We start from the raw sequence: 12,969 nt of genomic DNA on the forward strand, positions 1-12,969 counted from the left end.
GTGCCTAGCACGGCCCGTTTCGTGCCGGGCCATGGGCGGCCCGGCCCAGTACCCATCTCTAGTTAAAAGTAAGGCATGCTAGGCAGCTAGAGGATCACTTATCCTACCATGATGCACATCCACTTTCATGGCGTTCATTATTAGAACAACGTAATGACAATTTAGTATTTTCAATACACACCCGTAAGCAAATGTGCTCTTTTTCTAAATCCTAGTTTTCTTTATCAAGTGAGTTCACTGGAGAACAATAAGAGTTTCTGCGCAAAGATCTGACAAAAGTCAATTTGTAAGCTGTGGAAAAATGTTTCCCTTAAGGAACTCGACCATTCTATGAATCACTTCTTATGTACAAAAATAGGAAGGTTAAATCATGGACCTTACACTTTCTGTGGACCTGCAAAATAAGGCCATGCAATCAATAGTCCAACTGCATGCAAAATAATTGGTACATGTACTATTAGTGTTCCAGTTGCAAGTTGAGCACCATACTGACAGCATGATGGTATCAGAACTGTGAACTTCACGTATATCATATTTTGGAGTGGGGGAGTGTTGACAGAGGAGGGGGGTAATTGAGCATGCACATCTCCTTGACACCCCCAAACCACACCCACACTCGCACACCTAGAGAGAGAGAGAGAGAGAGAGAGAGAAAGAAAGAGAAGAAAAATCAGTGCCACCACTCCTGCCACCAGTTGTTCTGGAACCAACTATACTTCACTAAACATAAATCATGCCTAAATAACGGGTACATATGGCACAACAACCAGGCCATTGAGGGAGCTCCGCAGATACACCACTGTCTAGATCAAAGGTCACCATGCAGGCAAGTGACAAAACATGACCATGTTATCATGATGGCAAGTGGAGAATACGAGGCAAAAGAACTGCAGAAAACGAAGATCGGATAACACCATCAGCCTATAGTTGATGTGCAAAATATACATTTGGGAATAAAGCATCCTTGGTTGCTTTGCTTAGAACTCACCTTCATTTAAATCAAAAGAATTCTTACGACAGAAGATTTCTGTTGGCTCTAGATGTTGATTGGAAAGTAAAATTTGATCCAAGCATTCTCTCCTGCAAATACCAGTGTGCTATATAAAATCAAATGAACCGCCTGTTATATAAATTAGTAATAAAGAAGGGCTCTTAGTGTGCAAATCAAAACAATGTGAGCATGTGCCCGTCCATGTCACACATCCCAGTGAAAACTTCAATACTCAATTCAGACATTTTTTGCTATGAAGATCCTAACCAACCAGAATACTATCATCTCATTTTCAGGATTACTTTCAGTAAATTTAAGGTTACTAAATAGATGCACGATGCAATTAATGCAGCAACAATTACTACTTTAAAACTGTTGAAACTTGTAGAAAATGAACTCATATGACAGCATAATATCTATAAGATATGTGCATGCTTTTATCAATAGTCAGCTAAATAGAAATCAATTGTTCACCTTGCCCATGAAGGAATGTATTTCCTTTTGCGCCTAATTTCCTCTTCCGCATCATCATCCTCAACTTCAGAGTCTCTGTATGGAGACATGTCATACGACTGCAAAAGCAATAAGATCAAGATCAAGAAGAATCAAGGTTATTAGATCAGCTAGCAACTTCATACTGAATGGATGCAGGTCATTGTACAGATCTATTCAGATTTAAAATTTAACAGCAGAATATACTCTTGTGGTTCATCCAAGCTAGCAATTATTTTCATTACTAATTGATAAACTAAATTCCTCTTAGACAGCCTTCTAACATATAGCACTTAAGCGAAAACGAATCCAGCATTGCCAAATAAAGACTCAGTTATAAACAAATAAAATCATGGGGAAGTTAAAGTAAACAAAGCCAGCATAATGACATTACTTCTGGTCGCAAAAGGACAACTAATGAGTAATGCAGAATCCAAATCTGCTAGGGCACTATTACCTTTTCAATATCATTTAATTCTTTAGACACATCGGGGCCTGCAAAGTTACTATTTCCATGTTTCCTTTCCCTCACTACCACCTCAGTGGTGTCGGCTTCCAAATCAGCAGGTTTTCTGCACCCAGCAAGTTCCCCCTCTTTTTCTGATTTCAGTTGCCGATTTGCTTGTTCCATCAATTCTTTCTTCCTCCGTTCCTTCTCAGCCTATGAAAGTCACGAAATATATGTTGATGTAAGGAACATACCGTTCAAATGGATATTAGAATATTCAGGAAAAAAATTGAGATAAAAGCTTACTTCAGCTTTGCGCCGAAGCTCTCTCTCCTCTTTCTCAGCACAGAATTTTTCCTCCTGTTCCCTTTGCAATTTTCGAGCTTCGTCAATACGTCTTCTCTTTCTTTCCTTTTCCTTTCTTTCTTCTTCTTCTCTCTGCCTCTTCCTTGCAGCAACTTCTGCTTCCTTTTTCTTCCTTTCCTCTTCTTTCTGCTTTTGCTTGAGTTCTTTCTCCTGCTCTAACCTTGCACGCCCTACCTTCGCAGCTGCTTTCCGCATTTCACGCTCAGTTTGTTTCTTTTCTTCAAGACGCTTCGCAGCTTCAGCTGCCTCTAACGCTTTTACTTTAATTTCTCTCTTCCCTGAGAGGCAACAAGGATCACATTACTAAGGCATCAAATTAAATGAAGCTTTCTCATTTTGCTCATGTAGCCACAAACAGTGATCAAGATTTTTATCACTTTTAGAATATAGGATGCAGTAGGGGTGAAGACAACATATTGGTACCTCATACTATTCACTTGCAACCTTGTTAGACAAATCCTATTTTCAGAGTATTGGCATATATAGCCTCTACTCTTGTCATTCTTCCTTTGTCAGTTTATAGCACCTAAATGTAACTGACTGCAAAATTTGAAGAAAACAAATATTGCAGGCAGCAGCTCCAACTTCAAGACAAAAATCATCTACAACAATTGCTACTTCAGGAAGAAAAATGGTTCTTTATGCATGAATATAATAATATTTGTAAGATGGAATATGGCAATTGGCAGCTCCTGCTTAAAACAAAGATACACCTAGAATTGGAAAAACAGTTTAATTGTAGACAACAAGGAGTTGCAACCTCAGAAATTTCAGCAGCTTCTGCATTTCAGAAACAATAAAAAATAAGAAAAATGAAATTTAAATGAGTACAATAATACTACTGTAAGCAGATATTGCATTGTGAAATCTTTAATTGTATTATGTATGAAGTTGGTGATCCATGGAAATATAAAAGATCTTGCTTAGTTTCTACAAATTTAATTGCATAAATATCAAAAAAAGGAAAAAGAAAAAGAAAGAAAAGCTGATGTTTCCTTTAAATTCTTGCAACACTATGTCATTATCACATCTGATTCTATTTGTAAAATTTGATTTTTAACTTGCAAATTTGCATTATAATGTTTTAAATTATTAAAGCTCAACTCAGAAAGTCAAGGAGAAGAGTGCACTATAGGATTAAATCCTTACATTTGTCAGTTTTGGGGGGAAAGAAACAACACTGTTCATCTTTGATTGAACATGCATTGCTAACCATAGTCAGACTAACCATCTGTTAAGTTGAAGTTATTTAAATTGCATTTTCATACCAAAGTAACCAAACAGAAAAAATTTCACCTTTAAACCCATGAATCTGACCCAAAGCTACATTGCAAGCTAAGAGATCAAACATGCAAGACAGGGGGGAAAGGAGAAAATCAAATTAGAAATCAAACCAAGATCGTATTGTTTTTGATGTAATTTTAGGTTTGGAGGACTTTTAACTTTCATTTGTTTTTTAATAGACAAATAATGAGTTTTACATATCATAAAAACACTGAAAATGAAAAAAAAAGAAACACAGTTGGATGAAACTTTAGTTGGCTTTTCCCAAATTTCTTCCCATAAACGTTAATGAATCTGTAAATAATGCAACATAAATTAACAAAATAGATCAGTTTGTTATAAGTTGCTGCATAATGGATTGTTAACCCTACGGATAGTTTATATAGTCTCTTAATTATTAGAATTCCAGAGGGAAAAAAAAAGCCAAAAGGAAGAAAAATAACCTTTTGCTGTTGCTGCTTGCTTCTTTTGTTGGACAAGTGGAATAAAGGAAGATATATTGGACATAATATTTTTGGGCTTGCATCCTTTTCCCAGATGCATCCGGCTTTTGTTTCTATCCTCTGCTTTTCCAGAAATTTCTGGCTTACTTGACCTGCTACTAATAGATTCAGATGCTTTCCGAACTCGATTTCCATTAACTGGAAGACTATGCTTCTCCTTATCCACTATCTTAGGCTTCTGGGCACAAGCATTTTCCACAACCGAATGGACACTTTTTTGAGCCCCAGAGTAAGACTCCGTGTTCAGAGACTCTAGACTACCTCTTTCAGCAAACTTCTTGGAAACAGAAACTAAAGATGGTGCATTATCATAAACTGCAGTGACATCTAGAAGAGCTTCTCTGTTAGTTGACACCTTGATCTCTCTTGGGCCAACCCTCTCTTTCGACATGTCTAGTCCATCTGGACTTTCATTTTCTTCAGTGGTGCTTGTATTTTCATCAATACGAAAACATACAAGCTCTGGGTTAGAACCCACTGTCTCTGAACTGGCGCCACTTCTACCCCAAAACTTTTTCTGGCTGGACTTTTCAACTGCAGGGGTCAAAGGAGGCTTACTAGTGAGCCATCCGAATCTTGCACTTGAAGACGGCATACTGTGAGAATGAAGCTTTCCATTGAAAGAACCATCATATTCTAATTCCAAGTTAAAAAGACCAGAAAAATTCTCACCTTCACTTTCCCTAAATTGTTTCATATCAACATTATTAGAATGGATTGGATTGCTTGACTTCATGTGCTCCAGAATACCAGCAGGTAAAGATTGATACATATCAGGAAGTCTATTAATTTTATACTTGGTGGACAGGCAAGAACTTGGGGTAACCAAATTCCTAGAATTGCACAACTGCTCCAGCACAGAATCCCGTTCTTTTGTAAGATTCGGAATATCAGAATTATAGAAGTCACTGTCCTCTAGTACAGAAGAAACACCAATACTAAATCCCTCAAACTCTGGCATGGTCTCATCGCAATCAGCCATGCCAACATCACATTGAGACAATCTCGCTGAATCATAAAAACTTCCTCCTGTATCACACATTTTTCTCTCTTCAGTAAATTCCACATGATAACCAGGACTCTTTGGTATTTTATGTCGTAAAATGCTCTCACTATGTGTTAGGTCATGACTATCTTCCGACATGCAAAATTCTTTTAGATTAATGTCAGACATTTCAGAGGTTCCGGCTTTGTTTGTTAAATAAGTTCCAGATATTCCACCTGCCAAATCATAAAAAGGCGCTCTTCGTCTATCTTCAATTTGCAAGGGAGCCACCATAGTTCGTTCATCAGCTTTTAAGCAAGAACCATCCTGCCAAGCAAGACTAAAATATGAGTTGCTATAACAAGAAAAGTACGAACATAATTATTATTATTATTATTATTATTATACATATATATATTTATGTAGGCCCATATGTAGACACACAATACCAAAAAGAGCTGCAAAATAAGCACAGTCATTAAACTCAACATTTTGAGAAAAATGATTTCATCAATTAAAAACAGATTGCCTGGTTAGGCTATTAGATGAACTCTGACATGCAATTTCAGAAGGTTACTAGCATAAATAATATAACATAATAGATACAAAAAAATCATATATATATATCATATTAAATGAGAGATTTTTTTTATCCCCAATAGAATTGATATACAGCATTCTTTCGAGAAGTAACTTGAACAATCAAAAATCATATAGTAATTAAATATAAACAGTAATATACACCTGCTTACAATTCTTTAAACAACAGAGGCTTAGTTTGGTAAATATTAAGCAGATGAACGTGAATCCCCATTCACAACACACAATAACATACACACACATATGCACAAACAGGTAATGAACATGCATGCATACACACATAAAAGTGCACATGCACATGCAAGCAGCTACATGAACACATGCACACATTCTTGCTAGCAAACACACAAATTACTGCAGTATAATTCTAATTATGCTCTGCAATACAAACATAATGTAAAGAAGTTACAAGAGCTCTATACCTCTCTAACACGAAGCTTCTTACTACCATGGAGAACTTCGAGAGGGCTTTTGAAGACTGCATTTGCAATTTCACTTTTCAGTTCACTTGGTAAGGGAGATGACTTTAACTCCAAACCATCCCCAAAAGCATTTTCTGAACTGATCTTGCTTCTGCAGCCACTGCCCTTCTGAACATGCAGGAGAGGTTTAAACCTCATCCTAGGAGAAGTTGCGAGGATGTTATTTGATCGACCCTCCATTTTTCTCCTTTTAGGCCATGAAATTTCACATGCAGGAGCAACAGTTTCCATTGATTGCTTTGAACTAGATGCATCATTCGTTCCAACTAATCTACAAGAATCAGGGTTTTTTGGCTGGCTAGTCAAGCTTCTTAAGAAGTAACGAGCTTCTGGTGCTGCAATTTGAGCTTCTGTATTGTTTGGTGTTTCTACGTGATGAATGACATTTTTTTCTGGAACATTCTTTGAACCTCCATAAATATCATCTTTGATGGTTTCCAGCTGCATAGATATTTTATCAGGGAAAGGTATAATGAAAGCATTTACCATAGAAGAACCAAAATTCTTATCAAGACTGCTAGAGCTTCTTAAAAAATAACGAGCTCTTGCATTGTGAGCTTCAGCCGTATTCGGCATCTCTCTGACAAGGAGCTTCTCCTCAGCATCTCTGATACCAGAATTAGTCACAGTGTCCTCAGCTGAAAAATGTTCGCCAGCTTTTTTTAAAGAAACTAAAACAGAATCATTTGATTTACAAGAACTGATAATCTTATTACTGATAGTTGAACTCTTTGGCAGATGCTGGCATTCTACCTCCACATCATGATTTTCAGCAGCACCAGACATCGATATGGGTGTTGCAACGCCTGTCTTCCCAAGTTGCACTGCAGTGGTCTGAGCTCCTTCAGCTTCTATGCATATATCATCCGTTTCAGAAAACAATAATGCTGGACCAACACTGAGAAGGGTCTCTGTCGGATTGATTAAACTGCCATTTGGTTCTTTGATGAGCAATCCCTCACAATTCTCATTTGTAGGGCACTTCACAGGACTGTCGATGGAATGTTTCTCACTAGCAACACACCCAGACATCACTTCCAAAGCCGACATAACAGATATATGTGAAGGTATATTGTCACAGTTCATGAATTGGGAATTACGTTTTCGATTCACTATTCCAAGTAACTCCAAAATCTCTTCATGAACATCATCTGAGACCCTGTTGATCTCATCTATACTTCTCATGTCTTCTAAGGCAGGTAAGACAACCTCTTCCTGTATCTGCACAATTGCTGGAGAAAAATGTGCTGTTTTTGAAGCTCCGTGGAACAATTCTTCTTTCATTGACTGCACAGTGTCCAATTTTATATCAGTCTCAGAATTTCTGCCCTTAGATTCTTTCCTCAATGAAGAAATGGAATTACAATCCAAACCCATATGCTTCTTACCATCAAGTCGATGATGTTTTGGTTCAACCACGGAATTGGTCATAATAGACTGCCTGCTGGCTACAATGCTTGTTTGCAAATCAATAAGAGGTACACTGCATTGCTCTTCCAATTTATGCTTCACCAGCCCTCCTGATGAACTTTCAGAGCTACAATCTCGTGGAACACTTTGTTCACCTGAAAATTTTTTACTATAGTTTAGCATAGAGTCCCTCATAAGGGATGGATGTGTCAGCTCATTTTCAGAGATACAATGTGTTGGTTTCAAAGACAATTGGACGGGTGTCTGAGAAGGCTTTTGATTGCATGAACTAGGGTCGGAATGACACTCTAAGTCATCTACTTCAACAAATTTATGATTCTCCTCTGCACATTCATCTGAAAATCTGCCAGCTTCCTCTGTTCTTTGCCTAACTTGTCCAGCGCGCAAGACATCATCTTGAGGCTCCTTGCGTGTTAAAGAACCATGCGCATTCATAGAATCTCTGCAAAAGGAATCTTCTTTCAGAGATTGCATGTGCATCTTTAAAGGAGTAACCTCAGAGGTGTACTCTTGATTTTCTTTTTTAAAAGCAGTAACAGGGTTGTCATTTGAACCACAAAATTCAATGCCACCAAAAAGAGGTTTCTTTGCTTCAACTAGGGAATGGGTCTGAGGTAGCTCTGGAGCTGCAGTGTATGGTATCTTCATCCCAGAATTAACAGGAGAAGATGCATCTGAGGCAAGTCCCTCCACTGCAGTTTGAGTAGCACATCTCTGTGGAGGCATGACATCATCAATGTTATTGACTTCAAGAGTGTCCATATTTGCTGACGTAGCTGGTGAGAAATCCATTTGATCTTCTGATGCCTTCTGTGCTCCATATTCCACAGGTTTTAAATGTTTGGCTGGTTTTGATAACTTGTGAAGAGAATCAAGTTTCTGAGATGTTCTTCTTGATCTAGTGACTCGACCATCATCTACATTGTCAAAAGCCAATGAGTTCTTCATAACTGATGTTTCTTTAACATTGCCAGGCTTGAGGGAGGCAACCCTAGACCGAGTCATTCTACCGGTATATTGATCAATAGTACTTTCATATCCAAAACATGTAATTTTTGCTTTCTTACTGAGACGATTCTCTAAGTCCCTTTGCCTCGATCTGGAACGCTGTATCCTTGCAAGTGGGTCAAACCCAGCATTAGCCTCAACAGATTTGAAGCCTATTATATCAGAATCTCGTTCACTGTCTTTAAGGAAATTATTAGGAACCACTTCATCAGATAGCTCTGCATAGATATTTTGATTTGAGACATACATGTCATTAAAGAAGCTACCGGGCTGGGACACATTAGTACCCTTCAGGGCAGGCACGGTGTAAAGATTGTTGTGGTTCATTGAAGGAGTGGTAGCCTGCAGATGTGGGAATAAGATCCCTGAAATAAGCTGTTCTCTTTTCATTTCTGCAAAAACAAAAATATGTTCTTTAAAGAAGAAAAAATATATAACTGAGACTAGAAAAAAATGCATATAAACAATTGAAGCTGAGCTCGATGAAAACTATAAGACTGTTTCAATAATTGCCACAATTACTTTGAGGAAGATGTAAACACAGTATGATTCTTAATAAAGAGTATGTATTTAAATTTTAAACCACCTCCCCCACCCCTCACCCCCCAAAATCCTGTCCCTCTCTTTGCGTCTTGCATTGAAGACATAAAACCAAGGAAACGAAAGAACAAACGAGAAGAAGCTTAGGCATTGTAATGACCGTGCAATATCAAGGATAAATAAATTGCTAGCCACTTTACAAAATATCCTCAGAACAGATGCACAAAATACGAGTATGAAGCCTCTATCTAAAATTAAAACATACCATTTAAATTCCTAATAAATAATCCATATCCATCAGAAAAAGTGCAAAACATAACATGATAGCAGCTTATATGTGCAGAAAGAGTTCTAAGTACTGTGATTTGGTCCACGACTAAAGAGGAGTTCAATAAATATTTCCACATGCTGTCTATCAGCATGAGGAATACCTGAGTTACTACACTAAAATGGCAAGACTTAAAATTCCAACAAAATGGATGATAGAGCCATTGAACCAACCCGAGAAAAGGAAACAACAAGTTTTAAAACCTATAATCACAGGATATCAAGTAATATGTGTGCGAATGTTGTAAAAAAAAAAGGGAGGACTACAGACTCACTGAACTTAGAAGAACCACGGAGGAGACCTGGCATTAAGGTCCCAAAGCAATGAAATCAAAAAAAAAAAAAAAATGGAGACTCTGGGACTCAATCAGATAAAGACATTAAAGAGAAAAACATGGTTCACCATATGACAATAAGAAAAGCACACATATAACATTAGAACTGATCAAAATGAAACAACGGGAAATGGATTTAAAATTTGACTAGCAAATAAATAAAAAACATTTATTAGGCTGAGAAATAAAAAGTAGTTTATTTCAGTGTCACAAAATAGGAATGACTTACTGTAACGTAAGCCACATCTTTATAAAACTGAAAATGGATATGGCATAAAAATTAGAGGCCATGCCTCAGAGCGGACATGTCATAAGTTTGAAATTCATATCCCACATTTGACACTGCACAAACAAAAACAAAGCATATGCAGGGCAAGTTGCAAGCGTAGCGCACTCTGCAAGGTTTGGTCCTCACATTTCACACAAGCATGAAACTTTATCATCACGACACTTTTTTCATGACATTCAAGTTCTCTCCCCAGCGTGCAAGTTAACACAGTCTGGGAATGGTTAAGGCACAAACCTGGTCAGTCTGGCCTCACCCCTGAGGCCCTGACATGGATCGCCATGCACAGAAAAGGATAAGGTTCATACTATTAGCTCAGATGGTGCGACAAAGTGGCTCAATACAAAGCTGGGTGTCTTGCACCTGGATGAAGGCCTAGGGTAACAGATGCATTTAGATCACATTTCTATCATGCACCATTGTCCTTTGCTGATTCACTCAAGGCAGCAGGCCACCAATAGCTACACACTCATCAAACTTAAAGAATGGGTGTCACAACTCTGTTGCATTTTCCTAAAACCTTGATGCTAGGAAAAAGGTAATCCAAAAAGAGGCACATCTTGTGGTACACTGGTCTGTGCTACAGCACAGCAGAGCTCTCAATGATGCATTCCTGCATTATTCTGAAAAACAATAAAACAATGAATCCAAAGCACCACAATGTTTTGAAGAGTAATGACCGTAACTGTTAGCGGTACTCTGAGAGGTATGGACGGCTTTCCAAATCCAGTGCTGAACAAAATCAAGCAGTGTTGAGTACTTAATGATACTTGTGGCTTCCGGTAACCTAGAGGTCAAGTTGTCCTATAAAACCGTGCAACATGAGCAAAAAATTAAAGATTTAAAGAAAACATTCCTGGATCAAGCACCTAAAACCTACCCTACAAAAGGAACTAAGAAAAAGGAATGCTTTCTACAATAATCAGCGCTAAATACATATTAATCAGAACTCTCGGGCAACTATCGGCAACAATTCAAGCTAATTATGGCCAATGTTTCAAGAATCTGAGGAGGAAGACATACTACACCAGAAACATACAAATGCCATAGTTCCAGACACCAAGTAAAACACAAGAAAGAACCAGAATGCCAGAGCTTAAAATTCGTAGCAGTATATTGAACCTATGAAAACCCTGTGACAAATTCAAGAAACCTTTAAGCTACAACGAGTTCAAAATCAAAAACCAGAAAGCTCCCTTTCCTTTAAATTCACAACAAAACCCTACATCCTAAACTCTCGATTCAGTAATTTCACCAAGGTAATAAGAAATCTTGAAGAAATTTAGAAACTTCTCCAGAAAGAACCGTATTGGCTCAAAATCCTAGAAACCCCAACGCGAGGGAGAAAGAAATCGAGTACCATCAATATTAGGGAACCCAGGTTCAGCCGACTCCGTGGCCCACAGCCAAGAAGGAGGACGGGTGCCGTCGGCGAGGAGGTTGTAGGCCAGGGATTGAACATGGGACTTGATCTGCTGCCTGAGCTGGTCCTCGATCCAGTTCTTCCGCTCGAAAATCTGCATGAAGAGGTGCTCCATCGTCGACATTTCCGCCCAAATCCGGATCAATCGACGGTGAGAGAGGTGAATCTGGAACCCTAGCGAGACGAAACCCGATGGGAGTGAAACTAGGAAACCGAAGGGGGGGAAGCATTTGAAAATTTTGAATCGGGGAGGCCCGGACTCCGGTACGGTGCACCGCCGGACATTATTATAAGGGCTCTGGGATGGGTGTTCGGCTCCACGATAGCAGACCGGGCCAACCCGACCGGTTCGCATAAACCGGAAGAAATGCATCTGGTCACTGGTGCCATTCCCATTTGCTAATATCTTCGGCGATGTAAGGAGGTCAATTAGGGACAAGTTTGTTCAGTGTGAATTTTATATTGTATCATAATGGGAGTTGACTAAGATTTTGGTATCCAATACCCCAATAACAGTAGTTATTGGTTATCTAGTTATAGATCCAAATCTAAACCAGATCCAATAACAATAAAAGAGGATACGGTAAGCTATTTAATTTGAATCACAATATAAGCCATTGGGGGGGTCAAAGTGGAGTTGTATTCTGCTAGATCTATCTAATCTTGCGGAGAATTTATACAGATTTGGGATCAAAATCTAAAACAAAAGGTCTCAAACCTTTTTCTTTCCAAAAAGAGCCTTTACAAACTCTTTGCCCTGTTTCAAATAGTTTAATTGTGGTCATATTAGTGTTAAACCCATGGAAGAATGCCCACTAACTAAAAGGTATAGAACGGAGGAAAACAAGAGGCATGAATCCTACGAATGTTAGTTATTTGAAAATAAGTTTCATGAAAAGCATTCACACCGAAAAACCACACCATTCTTTGAATGCAAAACAAAATTCTCTTCCTATAGATAACAATAGCATTAATGGTAAGCATTGCAGGTCAAGTCCATTGTAGCCATGTAGCGTTGTGTTTAAGAATCATTGGAATATGAATTCTCAAATTTGAACTGTACTAATTGGCAGAATAGGGTCTGATCTAAGCTTTTGGTCATGTTTATCAGCAGATCTAGAGCAATACTCTCCTTTTGACTTCAATGGTAGATTGAATATAGGGTTAGTAGTTTTAGACTGGAAAATTTGAAAAGAAATGGTTGATGTCGATTAGGGGATTCATGATGCATTGGCTGTGTGGATAACTGGCTGAACTTATACTTCAGCAATACTGAGGACTGAAAACCGACGCATGTAGTGCGTGTCAACTTTTTTTTTGCAACTTTAAAATAAATTATGTATGCCCTAAAGATCATATAAGGCCTAAAATGAAGAAATTAGAATAACCCCAAAAATCTAAATCAACGGTTAAGAGCCAAATAATCTAATTAAATAAATCTATCATAATTAAATAATCAAACTTATTA

General features: G+C 38.1%; 1 protein-coding gene across 1 annotated transcript; it reads right to left on the bottom strand.

Moving 5' to 3' along the window:
* Nucleotides 1-710: 710 nt before the first annotated feature.
* On the bottom strand, nt 711-11,909 carry LOC120107390 (uncharacterized). The gene is made up of 8 exons (XM_039120655.2): nt 11,439-11,909; nt 6,092-8,982; nt 4,025-5,396; nt 2,238-2,575; nt 1,941-2,144; nt 1,466-1,563; nt 989-1,080; nt 711-887 (listed from the first exon to the last, which is right to left on the bottom strand). The coding sequence occupies exons 1-8, from the start codon at nt 11,872-11,874 to the stop codon at nt 853-855; spliced, it is 5,466 nt and encodes a 1,821-aa protein (XP_038976583.2). The 5' UTR covers nt 11,875-11,909; the 3' UTR covers nt 711-852.
* Nucleotides 11,910-12,969: the final 1,060 nt, after the last annotated feature.

This window comes from Phoenix dactylifera, chromosome 2, assembly GCF_051530095.1.
Source record: "Phoenix dactylifera cultivar Ajwa chromosome 2, Ajwa_hap1_PhDact_Kaust_v1.1, whole genome shotgun sequence".
In the NCBI taxonomy this organism is placed as follows: domain Eukaryota; kingdom Viridiplantae; phylum Streptophyta; class Magnoliopsida; order Arecales; family Arecaceae; genus Phoenix; species Phoenix dactylifera.

Excerpts from the sequence above, each read along its gene's own strand:
- LOC120107390 (XM_039120655.2), bottom strand. The coding sequence starts at position 11,874 with ATGCATTTCTTCCGGTTTATGCGAACCGGTCGGGTTGGCCCGGTCTGC. Across the intron at positions 2,576-4,024 it reads GCAAGCAGCAACAGCAAAAG|GGAAGAGAGAAATTAAAGTA; the intron begins GTTATTTTTCTT and ends GTTGCCTCTCAG. Across the intron at positions 888-988 it reads TTCTTTTGATTTAAATGAAG|TTCTTTTGCCTCGTATTCTC; the intron begins GTGAGTTCTAAG and ends CGTTTTCTGCAG.